The 23,267-nt window shown below is 33.5% G+C and overlaps 2 protein-coding genes across 2 annotated transcripts; both read right to left on the minus strand.

Annotated features, from left to right (window-relative positions):
- Nucleotides 1-299: 299 nt before the first annotated feature.
- LOC128163382 (uncharacterized) lies at nucleotides 300-3,110 on the minus strand. Its single transcript, XM_052826965.1, has 3 exons — nucleotides 2,963-3,110; nucleotides 1,737-1,893; nucleotides 300-1,285 (listed from the first exon to the last, which is right to left on the minus strand). Exons 1-3 carry the CDS (start codon nucleotides 3,026-3,028, stop codon nucleotides 720-722), a joined length of 789 nt encoding a protein of 262 aa, XP_052682925.1. The 5' UTR covers nucleotides 3,029-3,110; the 3' UTR covers nucleotides 300-719.
- Nucleotides 3,111-5,649: 2,539 nt separating this feature from the next.
- On the minus strand, nucleotides 5,650-22,049 carry LOC128162389 (uncharacterized). The gene is made up of 9 exons (XM_052825568.1): nucleotides 21,997-22,049; nucleotides 21,536-21,746; nucleotides 12,854-13,131; nucleotides 10,241-10,378; nucleotides 9,579-9,785; nucleotides 9,013-9,128; nucleotides 8,690-8,831; nucleotides 7,302-8,070; nucleotides 5,650-7,113 (listed from the first exon to the last, which is right to left on the minus strand). The coding sequence occupies exons 2-9, from the start codon at nucleotides 21,717-21,719 to the stop codon at nucleotides 6,647-6,649; spliced, it is 2,301 nt and encodes a 766-aa protein (XP_052681528.1). The 5' UTR covers nucleotides 21,720-21,746; nucleotides 21,997-22,049; the 3' UTR covers nucleotides 5,650-6,646.
- Nucleotides 22,050-23,267: the final 1,218 nt, after the last annotated feature.

Raw genomic sequence — 23,267 nt, forward strand, 5'->3', positions numbered from 1 at the left:
GTTGTCCCCTCGGTGGAATTTCACTATCCCACTATCGTAATAATGAATGATTGCATTAAGGTCTGCTAACAATGAAGCACAATTGGAACTAATATATTCTAGTTATTATTTTTTTGTGTGTTATTAAATACATTTAAAGAGTGTAATACTATTTTAATATTTTTAACAGAAATTGTCACAAAAGTCAGAATTAGGAGTAGTGGTGGTTCTGCTGTAGTATCTCCCTTTGAAATCAGGTTTGAAGAAAAATGTATACCAAATATAACGTCATCATAAACCTTCAATAAAAACCCAAAGAATTTGGATGCATAGTTTAATGAACTCATTTTTACATACATGGGTATAACTCATTTCAATGATTTGAGGATTACATTTTCTTCATCACGTTTTTATTTAAGGAATGAATTTAAGTTCTACCTTTGTTATACGATATAATATAACTTGGGGCAGTTTACGCTTTATAAACTGCAAAGCGGTTTATAAAAAAGCGTAAACTGTTCCAAGTTATGTTATACTCCTATAACATAGGTAGAACTTAAATTTATTACGTATAATTTAATTTTTTAGTACTAAAATCAGGAAATAGGGCCCACTAATTAGTTAAAGGATGTTAGTTTGTACAAAATTAAAACGTAACGTCGTATTGTGACGTAGGCAAGTTATGTTATACGATATATATGAATTTGTTTAGCCAATCAAATGAGGCGTTACAATCAGAATTAAATTATATACATGTACGCCCATTCCAGCATTTCAAACGGTGTAGCTCTGACGTTGAAATCTTTGAACATCGGTGGTTTAACCTGAACATTATCTGCCGCCATTTTCTTCACGTTCAACGTCATGGTGCCGAGAAACCTGGATCCTGTGTTATATCCTGTGTCGCCAGTCATATTAAAGTAGTCAAAAATGTAATCGGGAGGTACCTGCTTTCCAGGGTAATCCAATAAAGCGTAACCTACTTCCTCCCCAGATTTGGTGATCTTTGTGCCAATGGACTTAAACGACTCGAACCCCTCTCCAGCGTATTGCCCATCCAAGTCGCAGTTCTCCGCTCTGACCGAGTACTGGACAATGCCTGCCCCGTCATCCTGGGATTTCTTGACCTCGAACTCGCACGGGATTCTAGCAAACTCGGTCTCGTAAATGCTTTGATCTACATCATTCTCAACTCTTAAGAAATCTGCTGTGGAAGGAGATTCCAAAACAATTCTACGCCTTGCATAACCGGAAAAAGAAAACTCAGAAACAGCTTCGAAAACGGAGGTTGTTCCTGAAGTTGATACTAAAATAGAAATCACAAAATTAAAAGATCATTAATACAAAGTGCTGCTAAGGTTAGTATGATAAATGAAATTCTGAAATTTTTATATACTAGTAATCAAATCAATGTTTACATTTAAGGAGGCTGGATGATCGTAGCTATTAATATACATTATTAATCTCTTTAAAAAGAAGAGCTCTACATAAAAATGTAGGATGGTTACTGTGATGACCACAAAGACTCATTTGTACAATATTATGCAAACAACTAACAGGAACATAAAACATGATTCCATGTTAAGTTATGACGCAACTACGCATAAATCAAAGTTTCGAATATTTGTACATTGTATGCGGGGAATCTGGAGGAAGAGATGTCTTGTTAGTAAAAGATGAGTCAACCAATCAGAACGCACGACCAATCGTTCAACCAATCACAGCAGTTACAGAACACGGTATACTACATATATTACCTTTCCTGAATGTTCCTTCAAAAAATAACGCCTCGGTGTCGGAGGGACCTGTGAATCTGGCGTAATACATGGCCATCTTAGTGTCCTGATTGGCTGTAATGTTGATCACCAAGGGCTGTATCCCCGGCTTGCCAAGAGGGTGCAATATCTGGGATGCCTGAACAATTGAAAAATCTCACAATGATTTTCACAACTTTGAATCTACACTATATGAGAATGCTTCCACACAAATTTCAGCTTTCCTGGCTTAATGGTTCTTGAGAAGATTTTTGAAAATTATTAAAATGTTTTGTAGCTGGTGTCGGTAGAAATAAATCGGACAACGTGATTTGGTCAAAGGTTCACTTCATTTAGTAGAATTATAAGTTATACAAAAACCTGTAATAATTCATTATAATATTTAAATACATAATAATTTCACATAAAGCAATTACACAATTACATTTATTAAAACGCCTTACCGGGACAGCTTCCCCCTAGACAGACAATATATATATATCATTAGGATTTTCAACCGATGTGTCTGGACATCGAAGTGGAAAGTGTCCAGGTATTTCACATACAGCATTTAATTCAGAATATTGGCGGGAACAGGTAGAACAGGTTTTAGATATCATGTGATATTTATTTATAGATGAAGTCTGTCGTCACTGGGCTAAAAATAAACACTCACACGCACACGAACACTCTCAAAACAAATGCTAAAGCGCAAGTACATATTTAATTATATAACCCTGGTTACAGTTTCAATAATTTCTTATTATCTCCACTTGTAAAAAGGCGTGGCCCTTCATTTTCACAACTTTGAATTCCCTTTGCCTTGGGTTGATTTGTGCCAAGTTTGGTTGAAATTGCCCAAGTAGTTCTTGAGAAGATGATGAAAATGGGAAACGTTTACGGACAGACAGACGGACGGACGGACAGACGGACGGACGGACAGACAGACAGACAGACAGACGACAGACAAAATGTGATCAGAAAAGCTCACTTGAGCTTTTAGCTCAGGTGAGCTAAACACTAAAGTGGTTGTATAATTTTTAGACGATGGCCTATCATTTGGTAAATGTGGATTTTTATGAAACTGCATCTTATGCGGGCTGAAAATGCCGTCTTTGCACTTGCACAATTATCCGGCACAGTGTTTTATAGTACTACAATTATATTTTGTATCACGGCATCGTCTCACAGCAATTTGCAATTTAAAAAAAACAACAACAAAAACTTACATAAGAAAGATTAGCATTGAACAGCACCATCACAAGGGTAATCAGCCAAAGTTTGTGGACAACCATGATGCTAACTCTCTAGCGACTCCGGAACTGTGGCTCGACCACCAGATCATGGGTAATAAGTACAACGACTGGTCAGCTGTGACACAGATCCAGTGAGAAAAATTATTTCAGCAGCTGTTGGTTATAAGGTGGTTTTAATTTGAAAAACATTGAACAATAAAATTCGAATTATTAAACATACTTCATGAAATGACTGGCATTGACATTTATATGTACTTCGTGAGTATTTCCCTCAGGTCTTCAATCATCTGTTGCTAGTTGCGATGACCCATGTACATATATATATCTCTTTTTATTCACATCATTATTACTCGATTTATATTTCATAAATGTCATGCATGACGGCCAAATCTAATTAAATGTGGGTTTAGGTGACCCATGTTAAGATTTTATGTAGAATCCATATCAGATGTTCAATGCGTTAGGAATTGTTTTACATATGTGTCCTAACCCTTGGTGAATTAATATTTATGTAGAATCCATAATATCTGATGTTTGATGCGTTAGGAAGTATTTTACATATGTGCCTTAACCCCTTAGTGTAAGGACATATCTAACATATGTGTCCTAACCCCTTAGTACATGTACATGTATAAGGAAATATCTGACATATGTGTCCCATATAGTCTGAAGGGTTCTAGAGGAAGATAAATAAAAATATCAACCTGTATTTTTAAGAATACCTTTTCCTTTTATCTTACAATTTTGTTTGTTTACATATTAGGATAATGACTTACTTTGTTGATCTAATTTTGTTACGTCATGTTAATTGATCAAAGCATAAAAAGGAAGCATGGATCAAGTCATTATCCTAACATGTACTACTCGGACAATTGAAAAAAAAAACCCATCCGATTTAAGATTGGCGGAATACCGCTATGTAATCAGTTCTTTTTAGATTATGTGGTGGTAATAACGAAAGCGACAAACAGTAAAATAAACAAAATATGAATTTATTTAACCAAAACAGAAATTGAAATAATAGAATATGAAGATATGCACACTCTCACTCAGAAATAAAAAATAAAATAACACTGACACTGAGACAATAACTTTAACACATTCAATAATGTTGTAAGTATTTATATTAAACAAATAAATGCTTTTAAACATCAGCTTAATATACCTATAACAGTATGTAAAGGAATAAACCAACAAAACAAACCTACCAAATCTGTTATATGTAATTTCACAGGAAAAGTACATTGGAATGTTATCTGTAATGAAAGAATCAACTGTCCTCACTAGCTTATTTAATCATTAAATAGAGTTGTAAGTTTGGCTTCATATAATTGCAACAGCAACCTTTAAATAGTCACCATTGGGCCGTAAACGAAATGTCAAGTCTTCAGTCCCGGACTCGAAGGTCTCTCACTGGAAGACTATTCAAATAGGGCCTCCTGACCATAAACGTTCATCAAACACAAGCTCTCCACTTGCGTCCTACTTGCGGCACGCCCTGTTCCGCTGATGTTTCTCAGTCCCAGTCTTGCCCGACATACATGTTTGCTACGCTAAGTCTTCAACCGGAGTTTACTATTGACACACCTGGTTTAACGATATAACCCCCCTGCACTGAAACAATATTTACCTATTCTAAAACCTATAGACATATTCACTTATACAACGAAAGTAACAAATGACCTCACCCCGTAAATATAACACAAAACTGACAAAATATATTAAACAAAATCTTACCAGCTTGAGAAAAGCAAATGCCCAAACAGATTCACAGTCTTTCTGACTACAAGTCTAGCAGACTAACTTTAGGAATTCGCCAAAATTTTCAAACTGGAGGTCAAATTCAACATCTTGGCCGCACACTTGACAAGCAGCCACGACTTTTACTCATAAACCCGGTTATGCTAAAATTAGCTCTAATACCGAACACTCTCGATTGGATATATGGAACACACCGTAGTCCAAAATTACAACATTTTACACAAACAAATTCAAAACTAAAATAAACTGCATTCAACTTCATCACAAACTATCTCCGTTAAATTTTAACACAAAGGTTACAAAGGAATTTTTAAGAAGATTTAAGAGCATAATAATTTGTCGACATTTTAGAGGCAATCTATTTTAATTTTTTGTGGAATGAAACGAAAAGAAAAGCAGAAAGAGTAAATGTGACATTGTGAATGGACGGTGCACGGAATATCGATGATATCGAGTTTGCGATGTCAATTGGGATTTGTTGGAAACGTCAGGAATGAACTATAGCTGGGGTGTTTTGTTACCTTGACAATTGCAAAATGATGCAATTTTCAGTGTCGCGTTATTTCGATGTTTATCAATAAATATGCTCGCTCGTGATCTTACGTGAATCCAAAGCCATGATTAATATCCTCGCAATTGGTATTATGCTGTGGAAAAAAATGAATGAAGAAAATGCTATGTGACAAAATATAGATCTGTTTTTAATGGAGCTTATCTTTATGACTAAATATATGTTTTCCTCAGTATACTAAGTGTGTTTTTGAAAAAAAGGCGGTTAGATTGAGTACCTAGAAATAATAGTGACTCATGTTATTCGATGATGAACATGTTTGCTCAAATACAGACAAAACATTTGCACATGTAAATATGTATATTAAATATACCACAAGAAAAAAATGTTATACATATATTAGCGTTTATTTATATACACAACTCAGTAATGAACAACGAAATAATTAATTTAGATTTATTCACATATATTTACAAAATTTGGACTATGATAAGACTTTCAAATAAAAGTATCTATATATACATGTCAGGAGTGTACATTTCAAGAACGTAAACAAGGCTGCATGAACGCGGCCATCTTTGAGACCATATCAATCTTCATGGGATGAAGAGCTCTGTACAATATTTAATTCTTCAATCAAAAATATTTGGATTTTATTTTAACAAAATGATAAATATGGCATAATATGTAATATTGGAAACTTTTAGAATGATAAAATTGGTAATTCATTGATCATCAACGTTCTGTAAAGATATCCTCATCATTCTAAATAACTGAAATTAAGTTGGGTTTTATGTGTTCAAAACATCATAAAGCCAATAACAATCATGGTCAAACCATCGCATTAACTGAACTGTTTAATACGCTTTGATTTGAAAAAAAAAGCACAAAAAACATCACGATGCAAGAAAAGAATATATTAAAAAGAAATTAATACTTAAAATGCTCGAATATTTTCTGATTGCTATGAAAATGCAAAATTTACGATATACACCGAAAGCAATGCCTGCTATATTAAAACTCTACAACAAAACAGTAATTGATCAACATCCAACATGAATATGCACTGATGGTATTCATATGTTAATGCCTTATATATTTTAGTTAAGCGTACTAGTAATAAGTTTTAATACTGCTGGGTGGCTGTTTTCAATTTTATTACAAATAAAAAATTGAGATAAGATTTTAAAATAGAAGGACTAACAACAGTCTTGTTTGAAGTCATTTTTTGTAAGTTCTTTGGTCGATACATAGAACTTACGAAAAGATGACTTTAAACGAGACTGTTGATAGTCCTTTTTTATCAACGTGTTTGTCAGTAGCTTGCCTTGTTTTAGAAACTGTTCATACGAATCATGCAACATTAAACTGCAGGTGATATTATATTAACTCAATGATCCTTGATTTAATGAATTGCAGCACTTTTCTGAAATAACACAACATTCTTCTTGACATTCTTTAAGTTGTTGTAGAAACCTTTCTACGGATTGTTTGTCCTCGCTCTCCAATTTCTCAGTTTCGGCTAGTTGTTGTAGAGTTGTTGAAATGTCTTCAATAACCTGTATGGACGCTTCATGTTGTTGATGTAACCACTGGTTAAACAAGCGAATCGAATTTCTTTCAAATTCATCGTTAAATCGGGCTTCGCTAAAAGTATCCGACTTATAAATTTCTTGAAGAAGCTCCGCTAGGTTGCGCTTGTCGGTGACTTCTCGGAAGTTTGATTCCGCTTTCTGTTCAGAAAACTTTTTAGATAGTACTTTGAAAGCACTCACTGGCACCACAAACACACTAGCTGTGACAGCAATTGGAAACCAGAGGGGGGCCGTCAGAGCCAGTCCGACCTTCTCACCTGTCAACAAGTGTACATGCAACTTGATTAAATCAACAAAAACATTTCATATGCTTCAATATTTAATAAGCAATTTTAGTTTAAATTTTGCCCATTTGAAAGCTCCTAAACGAACAGCGTTATTAAAACTACAAAAATTAAATATGATTTGAAAAATAGAAAAAGGAAAAGAATTACATAGTATTAACCTTTTGTAAATAACTGAGTGTCTTCTCCATCTCCCTTTTCTATACGCATGCGTATCATTTCCAGTTCCTCGTCGGGTACATGGACTTGGGCTGATCGCACGGAGGATGGATTAGTTATCAGTAGTCTAGTGTCCTCGTCCAGGTCATTTTCTTTGCCTTTAGGTGTTCGATTCTCCACAGAAAGCGGAACTTGCGCAGAGTTCATTGTGGACGATGATTTTTTGACAAGTGTACTGTTTTCTTCTGCAGCATTATCTAGTATATCTAATGTTTCTTTTGCGATGATTGGGGCTTGGGCCATAATGTATGATAACCCAGAGTATTCTCTCTCGACATTTTCTGTAAATGTTCTACTTGGGTAATTTTCACTAATTTCATTGACGGGAACTTGGGCACTTTCCATATGTTTAAAAGATATTTCAGGGCAAGAGCTTTTACGTGATTCAACCAGTCCTTTTTCAACATTCTTCTCTAGCATGCGAAAACTTCGAAGAACCTTCTCGCAGACTGGTGCACATGCGTTGTCTACGTCATTCGTTTCTCGCCATCGTGTAATTTCTTCGTTAATTATCTGCTGAAACGTTTTTACTGCGACTTTTTCTAATTCTTCAAGTGTTTTTGTTCTCAGACTAGATCGTTCTCGCTCCATCTCTGACTTGCATTTTTCAATTATTTTAGAACAGAATTCTTCTGTTCGCAAGTGTTTATGCAAATTTGCGGCTAGGGTTGTGTATATGTTGATGATTTCCCGACAGTAGTTTCGTTTAGGCTTTAAAAATATAAACGACAATCAGTAGAATACGAAGATTGCTTAAATATGAGGACATAGATTTACAAAAAACCCAATGATGCTATAGAATGAGTCTAGTTATTTCAGGTGAAAGTTTTAACTATATGCATCATTCAATACATGAAAATACTACAATAAAAATTAAACTTCGTAGCATAGGGTGATGTATTGTATTTATGTTTGAATATTTGATTTTTGTTCATAGATACTTTATTGAACGTGTCTTTAAAAAACAAACAAACACAAAAAACTAGAATGAGCATATCAAACAAAATTGAAACAAAATAGCTGGTATTTTCATGGCGGTAATAGGCATTATCCAAAACAATACCTGACTCTTAATGTTATGGTTTCAAATTTTTTCTTCTTTAAAGCAACTTCTTCAAATTGTAGTGAAACAATTATTTATTCTGTACATTTTTTCACCTTATACATCCGAAATCAAAATTCAATTTAATTTTTGTGAGATATAACTTAAATCACAAAATTACGAGACCACGTGAACAAATGAATCACGTTTTCAACCTAACTAAGCGAAAACGCCCACACAAACATAATAGCAAAAGGCGATGGTGAATGAAGATTTTCTATCATTTACCGTATCTAATGCCTCTTTTAGTGATACGACAGACTCTTCATATTCAGTCCTCCGTCTTTTTCTTTCATCTACAGTTTTTGATAATGTTTTGAGAACAATTGTCCCATGAGAGATAACGTCATTTAAAGCCTTCTCCAGCCATCTACAAGGGAAATTCAAGACTAGAATATTATGCTAAAACACTAATGACACAGAACTACATCATTTTAAAATATTTACCCCAACCAAAACTTAATGGCCAGAACAATGTTCTTTGTTTAATCTTTAAACTCTATAAGGATATTGAATTCATTGCTAGAATTGTTTTTGAGCGTTCCACTTACTGGCACTCCCTTCTGTACCTATCCCTTACTGCAAGACTGATCAGTCCACGGAGTTTATCTATGAATAGCTTGTATTGATCCGAAAGGGGTTTTCCTTTACTTTGTCTTTTCTTTTCCTTTATAAATATATATCAATTGTTTATCATTACTATCATTATTATTATTCATTTCTTTATTATAGTATTTTTTTATTTTCATTATGAATAGTATTTTCATTTTTGATAAATATGATTCAAAATCCACTATAAACCAAGACACATGAATACTGTATTGCTTCTGATTTGGTTAATTTGAAAAGTAGAGTAGTATTACTAATTGACAAGCCACTAATTTCAAAAGATGGTGAAACTTAAGGATGAATGTATTGGATGTATTTATCTTATCAAAATATGGTCTCAGTTAAAAAAATATATTGTTTTTGACCCGTATAATTTATTTATAAGAAACGTGTATTCCTCTTCTTATACATTTAGTTAATTGAAGAATAATTGGTATTCATGATATCACATTTTTAGAATCGTTGCTTTTAATATGCAAAATTCATTCAAATTCAATTCGAATTCAACCTTTTTGACACTAAGCTTCATCAGTTGTCCCTCTCTGACTTCAATTCCGTTACTTCTTAATCTAGACAGAACCTCATCGAATACTTCCTCGGCCTCGGAATCGTCTACCTGGTCCCATCGGTTGCATACGTAAAGCATGCATTCTGAGCACAGCTCTGTGTATCCATCTTGCTTTAACTCTTGAACCTTTTTCTTTATTCTAAAAAGCTACAATCATTGCATGTTGGATTACCCTTTTCATTCACTCTTTACCTTACCTTACGTATAAATTTGGTAAACATTGGTATCATGTCATGATTATTTGTTCTTTTTTTCATTTTTACTTAGTCTTTTTTTTTTAATTCACATTGGTTTATGATAAAGAATCGTGTTGTTTTCTTCAAGTGAATTATATCAACAAAAACAGGTCAAAGAAGCTCATTATTTAATTTCTGTATTACTCCATGATCAAAATATGTATCTGATGAGCATCTTCAACCATATGTTGGCTTTAAAAATTTGCACTGATTGACTCGTCTGGTTGAACGAAACTAATTATTAAAATGATATTCAAAATGTGAGAAGTTCTTAACACAATGAAGAACATAGAGTGCTTTGTAAGGAAATAATTTCAATTTTATTTATTTCACAACATTTCGATAACAAAGGTATGCTTTGATTACCTTGTGCGTTCCTAGATTACTATCTGTTTTGAGGATATAGATAAATGCCGAGGCTTTCCGGAGATGAGTAAACAACTGAGAGTTGTCATCGTCGATCTCTTCCTTTATCCCTGGTGTATCAACGAGCACCACATTACCCTGCCAAAGATGTGAAAGAGTATAATGTTATTTTTTCCACAGTCTTTACCTGTATTATAACTACAAGTCAAATTTTGATTTTATCTTTCAATAAATTGGCATTGGCACACTAAAATTGACGTACTCAACTACATTGCGAAGTTGTTATTCACTACGTGGTTTGAAGAGTCTATTTTATTAAAAAAATTGATGTGGTCAAATGACGTAAAAATAAGTACAGTTGTAAAATATCAATAATTCAAACTGTAGGCACAATTATTGAAAAATGAGGTTGATTCAAGTAAAATGGATTCATTTTTAGGATAAAAGTAGGAATTTTACTACTAATTTGTTATTGTTCATCGCTCGGAGCTTGTTTTAATATATTGCTATACGTATTTTTTTATTCTGAACATTGTAATTTATTAATCGATTCAGTGTATCTAAATCAGACTGAAACTTGAAACTAAATCAAATTTTATAAGTTGAATCAGTTATAAGTATACTTTCGTTACTTGATTCTAGCCAGGCTTTCGAGTGTTTTCAGACAAATTGCCAACGTTAAAAACTAAACTAAAAAGATATAGCAGCTGCTATTCCTACTATATTAAATACATTGTATAACTTTTGCATTTTACTTATTACTTTTAATTAAAAGGAATGTATCTTAGATTGCCTTAAGCTTGGCTTGTGAAATTAAGGATTACGTTTACTCAGTGGCGAAAAAATTCCACTAATAGGAACGAAAAACTACTTATTGTACATCGCCGCCTTACTATTGTGGTGCTTTTTTTTACTTTCAAATAAGTAGGTCAATGACCTACTTTTTATGCTAGTGACCACTGAATGTTAATTGAAAAAAATGTCAAAATTGTCCATTTTTTTCAAGGCATTCTTTATTTTGTAATAACTAGAAAGAAAAAAGCAATTTGTTGGTTGAAAAATGATAAAATACGAATAGATTCTCTTATTTCATTTTTTAATGAGTCGTTTTAAGCTCATATTTGAAGGTTAGTTTAGTCCAAATTTCCTCTATCAATTTTCAAAGTTCTATCCATTTTTGATCGAGTTTTACTGAAAAAAACTGAATAATAGGAGCTCCAAACCGTTGTGTGAATAATTATACTGTTTTTTATTGTCTGTATTCTGTTAGCATTGCCATTAACAATATCTAAGGTCAATGATATAATTTTCGAGATATTCTATCTGGAATTGATTTTTATATACATGTATTTTAAAGATTTTTCCCATTGCGTGGCATCCAGTGATATAGAATTATACACGCAATAATATAAATATAAAATTTGTAAAATGATATGAAAAAAAAAACCCACAAAGAAACTTAACGTTTGCAATTACAATACTACAGAAAGTTTTAAGGAGGCTGGTGGGTCAAAATATAATATAATATAAAACCATCAGATTTATATGAAAATTTTATATGCGATTTCTGAAGCTATCAACTACTATTTGATAAAGAAAAAATTCATTTATTTTTATATAAAATTTCATCATTTCCCATTATCTTTATATGAAGCTCTTCTTTTAAAGGAGATCAATATTGTCTAAAATGGCAGCCACCCCCAGCCCCCTTAAAGAGAAAATAAGAAAATGAAAAAATAGTCCGAATTTCTCTGTATCAATACCAATCTACCTTTGTTGTATCATATTTTCCGCAAATAAACAAAACATAAATATCAGAATCGATCTTTGTTAATAATATTTTTATTTTGTGCTTTTAAAACATTTTTTGATTTCAAGTATTTAACTTTGTAAAAATATTTTTGGGAGTTGATTTTTAATCAACTCTCCTATGCAGTCACTCGGACAAACCGAAAGTGAAAAAGTGTTTGGACCTCAGCACAAATCATTGCTCCTGACAAGACTTAGTTCTTGAAAATAATTGATGAATTCGATGTAATGTATGCTAAAGCATTGTTTTTCAAGGAAACTTATTTACAAATGCCTTAAAAATAGTCAGATTTTAAATGGTACGAACAATTTAAATATTTTTTGTAGTCGTATGTATTCCTACGCTAGAGTTCAATATAGTCTCGTTCAACTCGACGCTTGGCTGTCTCCGTAAACCCTTGTCGGAGATTTACGGTGTCAGCCGAGCGTTTGGTTGAACGAGACTGGAGTTCAATATTGCTTTGATCCATAAAATTTTCGAGAAATATTTCTACCACTGATACATAGTTTGATTGAATTAATTTTGTCTTTCAATATTATTTTATATGATTCATATGGAGGTTTCTCGACATTCTAGTCGAAAAAGTCCAAAAATTCATATTATAAAAATGTGCGTAATTCAATTTAGAAACTACATGTACTTGTCATGCAAAATAACATATCATTGATTTCAAAAGAAATAAACATCGACAAAATCAACTCCCGTCAGTTCTTCAGTACTTTGATTTTAATCTCAAATCCTAAGTAAACGTAATCCTTTAAGCAAGCTATAATCGAACAAATATAATTATATGCATGGCTTACCTGTAAGGAAACTTCCTCAAGAAAGATGTCAATATACGAAAGGCCTTGCACAAATTCATCTCCTTTTATTAATTTCTTTAACCTGTCTAACGCCTCATTGCTCTCATCATACTTTAAGTCGTCTATCTCGTTTCCAGAATCATCAATCAATTTGGCGGTTTTCTCGGTACCGTAACGCAGACGACATGTTACACTTCTGCTCTCTCTCACCGACGTTGGAAGAACATCCCTCCCGATTAAGAAGTTCAGCAGTGAGGATTTTCCCGCCGAAATTTCTCCTACATGAAAAACATGTCTAATTATTATACCTCAATATGATATTTCTATATAACGCGACATCTGATTGGTACAATGACTCACGTGACAGTGCGAACAAATCGTCGTGTCTCCCGGCGAAAAAATATCTTGTCTCACCTTTTCGGAAATCTCGGATTTTTTCATTCCGAAGGTATAAAAAAGCCAAAATAATCATAAGATGTTGACAAAAATATTTAATGTTTAAATTCTCTTTAAATCACAAAAACTTCTTTTATTTTACTTTTTTTATTCGAATTTATGAAAGAAAAAAGACAATAAAACTAGAGCAGAGCTCGTGGCAAAGCCACGAGTAGGTCTTCCGTTTTTGCTGCGAGATGAAAATTTATGTGATTTGGTGTCAAACGATTATAATGACTAATGACTAAAATTTCACTTCTGCTTTTGTTATAAAAACGTGCTATGATTGAAAGCCTGTATAAAGACAGGAAGAAAATGTTTTAGGAAAACTATTTGTCGAACACAGTTTGTGTAATTGTTTTGAAAATTCTTTAAGGCCCTGTCACACAAAGTTGCGTTCCCAGTGCGTGTTCACGGCGTTGTAAAATTAATGGAATCGCCGTAGGATCGCAAGGAAAATGCAGAAAGGCGTTCTTACAGAGCTCCCAACTACGTTTCCACAGAGTTCTACTTGGCGATTGACTGCCCTCTCGCTGGGTATCCGCCGAGCGCTCATGACATGCTAGGAGTTTTTACCGCGCATCCACAGCGTGCTCTGCGCGCTGACTGCGTGCACATGCGCTGTTGGAGACTTTACGGCGCTGTCATGGCGACCTTACTCCACTTCTACGGCGTGTTTATCGGAACGCAGAGCCACGGCGCGTTCTTTGTGCATGTTCAAAGTACGCGCCGTCGCATGGCGTTCTAAAATGTTCTAGGCTAGGATATCCCACCGCGGCGAACGAAGATGCCGTTGAGTTGTTACGGCGCTGTAGAAGACTCTAGTTCGTTTACCATGGCGTTTTACATGTGTTACGCAGCGGGATCGCTGTGAGGACGCAGCTCCAGTGTGACAGGGGTTTAAACAATGAGAAGTTTAATGGCGAGTTACATTTTTCAGGGTAGCATGGATTGTTATATATTACATGTACTCATGATTCATGTAAGGAAATGTTAGTAAAAACGTGCATAAAAAAACACGTAACTTCTGTAAATAAATCTTTCTAATATTTTGAAGACTATGTGCAAGTTTGAATTTGTTTCGTGCTGTCAAAATTTGGTAAATAGCCAAAATTGATGGCATCTACGAAAATTTATTCAGGGCTGATATTATTTGATAATACGAGTAGACTTGAACATTTAAAATAATAATCAGCTATCTAAGATCATCGGGAGAATTTATGCATAAGTGAGCGCCTAAATGTTACTCCTGATATACAGACACCGCTATGTAACGTAAAATTTAATAAAATTATTCACAGAAATGAATATTACTTCTCCCTACGATGCAATAATATTCAAAATCCCTATTTTTAAGTCAGTTTTTTCTCCTTTATCGGATCAACAGTTATTCTCTCGGAGAAAGTTTACGTATGTATTTTAAAAAAAAAAAAAAAGGAGAAACTTCAATAAAAATAAGCGGAAAATAATGATGTTACGGTTTTTATTTTCAGTTAATTTAATTAAATGTGACAAAGGCGCATATTCGGTCGGATTTTTTGGTAACATGTACATGAAGTAAATTTGATGCAAATTCCATTTTGTTTTTTGTGGTTTTTTTTTTGTTTTTATTTTTTTTTTCTCTGCTTTATCATAAAGATATATAAAAAAAACTACGTACATGTCACAAGCAATATTTGCCTTCTCTATTTATCTTGTATTTTAATAGATTGGGTAATCATTGTCAGGGGCGGATACAGGATTTGTAGTTGGGGGGGGGGGGGGCGTGGATAAAATTATTGAGGCAGGGGGTCTGGGGCCGCCTTTAGGCCCCCCGTGGGTCCCGGGCAAAGCCCTGGTGGGGGCCCAGGGGGAGAAGCCCCCGGATGCTCCTGGGTTTTCGTGTATTTTGAAGGTAAAACCAGGCTCAATTAAAATAGTGGTATTTTTTCAGTTATGTACACTTTACACAAAAGCCTATTACATATATATATAAAACAATTTGACACATATTGTTACTTAAACCTAATACATGTATTGGATTAAAAACAAAAAAAGTTGGGCATTTATGAACTCCCAAAATTAACTAGGTTATCAAAGTTACAACATTGTAATGACTTTACGGTATCCGACCCCCTATTAGCTGTTAGAAATGTCTGATGCATCAAATCTTCAATATTCTTATATTAAAATAGTCTATTTACCTAGAAAAAAATTCAAAAAATATACAGTTATTCAGAAATTTCTGGTCGCAATATGGAAATGACAGTGCAGTAACAAAACTGCTGGGATTTCCAGTCGATTCTTGGTCGAAGCCCCAAGTTCAGGGCCCTGGGGAATTTGTTGCAGCCACCATAATGAAATGACCAACACTGCTTGTTTTAAACACAGTTTAATTGGTTTGTTATCAGAACCTTTCAACATGCATTAGGATTAGATGTTTATAGATGTTTATAGAGCAGCAGATAGCACAGCTAATGTATCAATGAGGTGTAATATTGAGTCAGGCATAATTATAAATAAAGTGAAACACAAAATGCTAACTTTTCTATGTTAAATTTATCTAATCAACTACAGTAATGCATACTTTGAAAATTTTAGGGGGGGGGGGGCGTGCGCCCTCCACGCCCCCTCCCTTAAATCCGATTGTTGACCTAAAATTAGTATTCCACTGGCTGTACCTAACCTTGTAAGTAAATTAAGTTGCATGACATCCTCATACCACACAACTTCAATAAAACTTTTTTTTAAAAATCAATTTTCATATAATTAGCAATAAAGAAAATCCCCAAGAACACATGTCCATCTCACTGAAGTGTAACTTTGAGAAGCGCATATTTTTTTGGAGGCAGATATGTCGCTATAAGTCAAGTAAACTAATCTGTCCTAACTTGCAATACTTTGATGATTTCTATGGCGACCACCTGCATAGCATAATGTAGTCGTATTTCATAACATCTTATCCCAAGAAAACATTACATTTGACTTAAAACTTTTAATTATAATATATATTATTCTGTTCATAACTATATATAATAGAAGTTTAGCGTGTTCGACATGTTAATTTATTTTAGCCACGTTCTCAGATTACGATCCCGCACCTTTAATGTGAAAATGAGTCTTGTTGTTTGAAAATTGACCACTTTGAAGAAAGCACCCTTCGAACTGTTGATTAATTACATAACAATTGATGATCTGCAGCCATAAATAAGCTGGGGCTATATATGTTCTGAGCTGTTTGCGCTATTCAAAGTGACACAAAATTTCGGTAGCACGTGGCGATTGAATTTACGCAATAAAGAAAGTTGAAATTTACAAAGACTGACCGAATAAAAAAACGGGTGGGAAAGAGAAACACGCTCAGGAGAAAATGCTACAATAAAAAGTCACTATCAAATGATTTTCGACAGATCTGGAATTCTAAAAAAAGAGAGCACTTGGCAGCGGGGCGGTGGGAGGGCAACACAGAAATAAGTTCGTTTTCACAATGAAACTAACGACCATGTAGAAACACTACAGAAGTTATTAATATGTGACCGATAGAATCTAAACAAAACTTGTTTCAAAACTCATGTGAATATTCTTTAAAATAATCACCGAATGCCTTAATTCAGGGCATTCTCTTATCGTGTCAGCACCTACTGCAAACATGGCACTTTGATCATAATTTGATTTGATTTTTTAAATTACCTTGTACGCTGTCGTATAAATCAATGCTAAATCAACTGTACGAGTAAAATAAATTTATCGGTTCATAATAGTTTAAAACATAATAAAAATAGTTGCGTTCGTACAAAATACCAAACATGCACGCGTACATATAGAGGTCACTTGCACGGGATCTCCTCGGCCATGTGCGAGGGATGATCATTATTTAATGACTTTTTAATTTACTCTCCAATGTTTAATTTAACTAAATACAAAATGAACAAACTTTTATAACATAAAATTAAAACAGTGTACAGTGTATTAACGGCTATATAAACTCAAACACGTTCATATTCATGTAAGTGTGCGGGTGCGAATCTTGTGTATTAGATAACCGTTTACCGCTAGGTAGTGCAGCCGTGGATGATTTCCTCGGCCGCGGGCGAAGGATAGATTACATAAAGGTTTAACGCAAACACACGCACAGCTCAGAACCTAGGAAGATTTGAAAAGTTTGCGATTTAATGACTAAATTCTATCAAATAGAAATTCTTTTTTTACTTAAAACCCACATTGATATATATGTCTGATATTGCATAATTGCTTTTATTAATTAACTGAACGATTTCTTAATTGACATCCTATTGTTTAATCCAATTGAAGAATAAACCTTTATGTGTAATCAAAACTGAAATAATTCTTCAGTTCGCAGCTAGATTAACTTATATATGAGAGACGCAACTCTCGTGTATTAGATAACCGCTGACCGCTAGGTAGTCCAGTCGCGACCATGGTGACCGATTTTCTCGGCCGTGGGCGAGGGATAGCTTACGTAATAACACACATCTCTGATTCAAGGTGGATTTTAAATGCATGCAGTATGATAACTAAAATGTAATGCATAGAATTTTTTTTTCAATAAGTATTTTGTGTTTTACTAGAAAAGAAAAAGAATGTTTTGTTTTTCGATTCTCGTCTTAAAGGATTGTGCACTATAAGAACTAAACAACAATGACTTTAACTAATTAACTTCTATAAAAAAAAGCATGTGTTCTAATTTTTTTCTCATGAATTAAAGCCTCCTGTATAAAACATCATACTTTCTGTGGTAACTTTTTGCCAGTTTTACGCGCAAAGACTTTCGTTAACTTGCCAAATGAAAGCAGTTTCATGTTAACATGTAAAGCTTTTTACACTCATACTACACAAATCACTTACAAAATAACATTGTAACAACCTTTATGAGATTCCAACACACAACTTTTCTAGCGACAGCAATATCGAAATCCTAACCGTTTTTGAGTTATTAAGCAAAATCTTTTGAGGGCTACTGGCCCTTAATTTAAGGGGCCAGCCCTTTTTTATTGGTGTCAAATGAAAGCGCTTAACATTATGCACAACTTTTGTTCTATATGTATTTAGGAAATATTTCAAACTAAAAAGTTACGAAGCCAAAACATGAGAAAAATTTCGCTATTTTTAAAACATAGATTTCGATTGATTAATTCGAGTGGAATAATTGGAAGAAGCTAAAATCCAAAAATCAGAGGACAATATTCAAAGTGTCAATAATAAAGATTTTTAACTATAAATTATTTGCTACGGACCATTTCGGAGCCTTTGTCTGGAAACTAACGCCCCTAAAATTTTAGAAAAAGGGAAATAACTCAAATCCAGAAGTTGCGATTTCAATTTTTGTTTGTGCTCTAGAAACCTAATTCAATTTACAATATACCGTGAAAATTTGAATGAAATCGGATGACAAACAAAAAAGTTATTGAGGATTTAAAAACGTCTAGAAGAAGAAAAATTATAATGAAGAAGAACCATCAGAATCAGTACAAGGTCTTCCGTTGGAAACGGAAGACCTTAAAAATCACAAACAATCAAAACGTTCGACAAGTCGAAAAATTATAAGAAAATAAAGAATTGACGTATTTTGTATAATCATACATGTATGTTGTTCGGTCTTTTATTAGAAAAAACTTTTATAAGAAAACTTTTATTGAATAAAAAAAATCATACATAAAATTAAGATGTTTTATTTAGTTAAAACATGATGATGATGATGATGATGATGATGATGGTGGTGGTGGTGGTGGTGGTGATGATGATGATAATGTTGATGATGATGATGATGATGATGATAATGGTGGTGGTGGTGGTGGTGGTTGTGGTGATGATAATGATGATGATGATGATGATAATGATGGTGGTGGTGGTGGTGGTGGTGATGATAATGATGATGATGATGATGGTGGTGGTTGTGGTGATGATTATCGTGATGATGATGATGATGATGATGATGATGATGATGATGATGTTGGTGGTGGTGGTTGTGGTGATGGTGATGATAATGATGATGATGATGATGATGGTGGTAGTTGTGGTGATGGTGATGATAATGATGATTATGATGTTGGTGGTGGTGATGGTGATGATAATGATGATGATGATGATGATGATGATGTAGATGATGGTGATGATGATAATGATGATTATTATGGTGGTAATGGTGGTGGTGGTTGTGGTGATGATGATGATGATGATGATGATGATGATGGTGGTGGTGTACAATCATGGGATTTTAATGTAAGAAACTCGTTTGTTCTGAATTTATCCAAATTAGATGATCGTTCTAACATGAACGATGCTTAAGCTTACATGTACTTCGTTAAAAATAGTAACATTCGAAAAATGTAACAGTAAAGAAATCATCTTATTATACCTTAATATGATTATTCTACATAACGCGACATCTGATTGGTTGTAGACAATCACGTGCCAGGGCAATAAAACTTCATATTTCCCTGTCATCGTGATATTCTTCATCATACTCCCTCGAATTTCATTCCAGGCTTATAAAATATCCCGAGGATGAACATACGATGCAATTTAATGATTAATTCTATTAAAAATTCGTTTTACCTGTAAATCCTTTTTTTTTATTCAGAAACTGTTATAGAGAGAAACTGCGTTGTTGCTTCGTTAGAATTGAAAAACGATTAGAAAATGATGTATTTTAAATTATCACCTGTCTTTCGGCAAAATAAACAATTTAGTGCATGATTGTGAGGGAAATATTATATAAATAGTGCCTGTTTGGGAGGGTAACAGTTGAAATTGACACCCCGAGAAAACCATCGTCAACCGACGCGAAGCGGAGGTTGACAATGGTTTTCTCGGGGTGTCAATTTCAACTGTTATCCTCCCAAACAGGCACTATTTATTTTGTTATACTGAATGTCTTAAAATTTTACTGCTTTTATATAGGAATAACGTGAATTACAGCGAACCGTACGTGCATAATTTTCGCACATGTAACATTTTTTAATGTTACCCGTTGCTAAGTGCGTTACTAACGCTGAGGGTAATAGAAAATATTATTAACTGCGTCTTAACCAATCAGATTTCAGTATTTAACATGAAAGTATAACAAGAAGATTTATTCCCCCTAGAAAAATCATATTTCCCTCGGGCGTTGCCCTCGGGAAATATGATTTTTCATGGGGGAATAAATCCTCATATTTCCCTCACAATCATGCAATAAATGTATAATATCCAACTGCAATGATTGTTTCTTTGCTCTGTTTGTTCAGCTTTGCCGACACCATATTAATCCTCTTGGCGATAAATTTAGTTTGTGTACAAACAATTTATTGTTCATTCTCTGTATTGTATGATAGAGAATTGAATTACAATTTATAATTTCAATAGGAACAAAATCTATACTCATATAAACGGGGTAAGAACGGTTTTTAAATTCTAATAAAAATATATAAAACAAAACTATTCGATGTAATTATACTTGTATGCATAAAGTATTTAGCTAAATGAATGTTTTCATCCCCCAATGCTCTAGTCTGTGATTTTGTAACGTATAGTCCAATATATTTCATAAATGATTCTTTTAATATCTAATCGTAAAATTGCTAAAAAATATAAGGAACATTTATAAGTAACAAGGAATTATTTAATATTACGAGGTGATCAAATACGGATGGGTGTGATCGCATCTATCATAAAGCACTTCGGGCTTCGTTGGATTTATTCTTTAAAATTAAAAAAAACCCACCCAGGTTTATTTACTCCCCCCACTTACTTTATCAATCTATACAACGATATCAGACATTGGGCCTTTACGATGTTCTGAATAGCAGACGAACTTCCTTGATGAGATGAACCATTCACCTTTATATATATTCAGAATATTTGTTTTACAGAAAGATTGGGTTACGCTTAGGTTTTTCCTGGCCGCAAATAAATTATCAGATAACGGGTAGCATTTCTAGATTGCGATTATGACACAATAAATGTCATATCTTTTTTATATTTGTATGAACATACTTGTCATTTCAACGTTACCAACTATTTAATTTTATTTTGCCTCGTTATGCATTAAACTTTGATTTAATTTGGAAAGAAATAATAAGAATTGCTGTATAATTGACTTTGCGTTTGCCCTGTTGTCGTCTAAATTCGTCACTTGCAGTTTACAAATCTTTAAACAGCTATCGCTTGACGTGTTTTATCCAATGACATATACTTATTTTAGTCCGGGGCAAAAACAAATTCAAACACAGTTTTTAAAACAACTAGTTAGTAAAAATATTTTCTTACCAGAAACGACCACCTGGCACAATTCTTCCGAAAATTCCTTTCTTTTTTCTATCAGCCTTTTGTGGTGTTTGTCAACTGTCTCACGTAGACTTCTAGGAAGTTTACCGCCATTAACAAATATACTGATTATGTCATCATGTTTACTGAGTATTGTTTCTTTGATGTCTGTATCGGAAGCTAGCATTGTTAGAATTAAATGACGTCATTGATGCTGAAATAATGAAAGAATAAATGAAGATTAGTGCGTTCATTGGTACTGGAATCGATTTAAAAAGAGGCATACTAAAATGCAAACATTTTACACCGGTGTACACCCAAATAAGCTACATGTAAACCAAGCGCACCGTCATACACACTGTTAACTATAATAAGTAATCAAATATTACTCGAGATATTTTTCACGAATAAATGCAGATATACTCATGTTTATGTTGAAATTTTTTATGCATATTAAAACTTACCCGATACGGATATAAGTACAGCACATTAGTTGTTTTCACAGAGATAAATGAACGTAGCGCATCATCCGTACATGACTTGCGATAAAACTATCTGATTAGATTGGGAAAGCCTATCGATCTATACAATGTACATGTTTATGACGATTGATAGAAAAGTGTGTATTTCTAAATTTTGTGGAACATAACACATAATATAAACAATACAGTGATATTCATTAGACCATCTTATTTACATATGCAACATGATAATTGCAATTCAAATTGTTAGCTCTTTGAAGTTCTGATCATCTGAAACTGAATAACAAATAAATTTACAGTTTTTGGCAGAACCTTTCGTAATAGAACACATAGGATCAGAATCTGCAAATATATCTGTGAGAGAAACATGGCATTGCTTCAATACATTGAAGGAGCTGTTGTTTTTATACCAAAACTGGGAATCTACGCAGTACAGTTAAGGCGATCAATAAAAATATGGGCAAATTTTTGTGATGAAAACACGTATACTTTAGTTAAACTGGCATGTCCTTTTTAAAATCAATAACAGTCACTCAAATGCAATATATTTCTAAAATATATATATAACAGTACAATATTTTATGTTCATAGTGGTCACGTGATATGACAGTCGCATGGTACAAGCAGATGTATTTGTGGTTTTGAGGTCATTTAAAAAATTCAATATTGCAAGGGCATAATCATGTCAAAATTCACAACTGAATTATGATATAACTTGATGTTATATCGTAGATTTTGAAAAACGATGCGAACTTTTTAAGATAAGAATATTTGTTAGTAGAAACCGTTATTTATAATGCATATGTTGAATAATTTTGAAGGTGACAGGGTTAATTTCATTAAAAAAATAATTAATTTGTAAGATTTTACAAGGATCGTAGAAGTTTTTAAGTTACATAGCATATTTCAAATTCACATGTTAAAGTTTGTCGGGATCAGGTAAGTGTATGCCCTTGCAATTAAGTGATTTATTTAGGTACTCAGATTTTAGATATACGATATTTTATACAAAACCGAGGTGGCTTCTTTATACGATGCATACTTTTAACAAAATGAAAATAAGACTATATAGGTAGCATTCTACTATTAATAATTTTCAACAAAATATTCATTTATACTTTTCCGTTAATGTATGACATTTATTTTTCTTCGCTATAAAACTTCACGATAGCCTTCAATGATTTAACTTAATGCGTCTTTTTGAAGCATATGACGTCATATTTTGTAGTACAGCAAGAACGACATCTCGCTTA

This window comes from Crassostrea angulata, chromosome 9 (genome assembly GCF_025612915.1).
Source record: "Crassostrea angulata isolate pt1a10 chromosome 9, ASM2561291v2, whole genome shotgun sequence".
Lineage (NCBI taxonomy): Eukaryota > Metazoa > Mollusca > Bivalvia > Ostreida > Ostreidae > Magallana > Magallana angulata.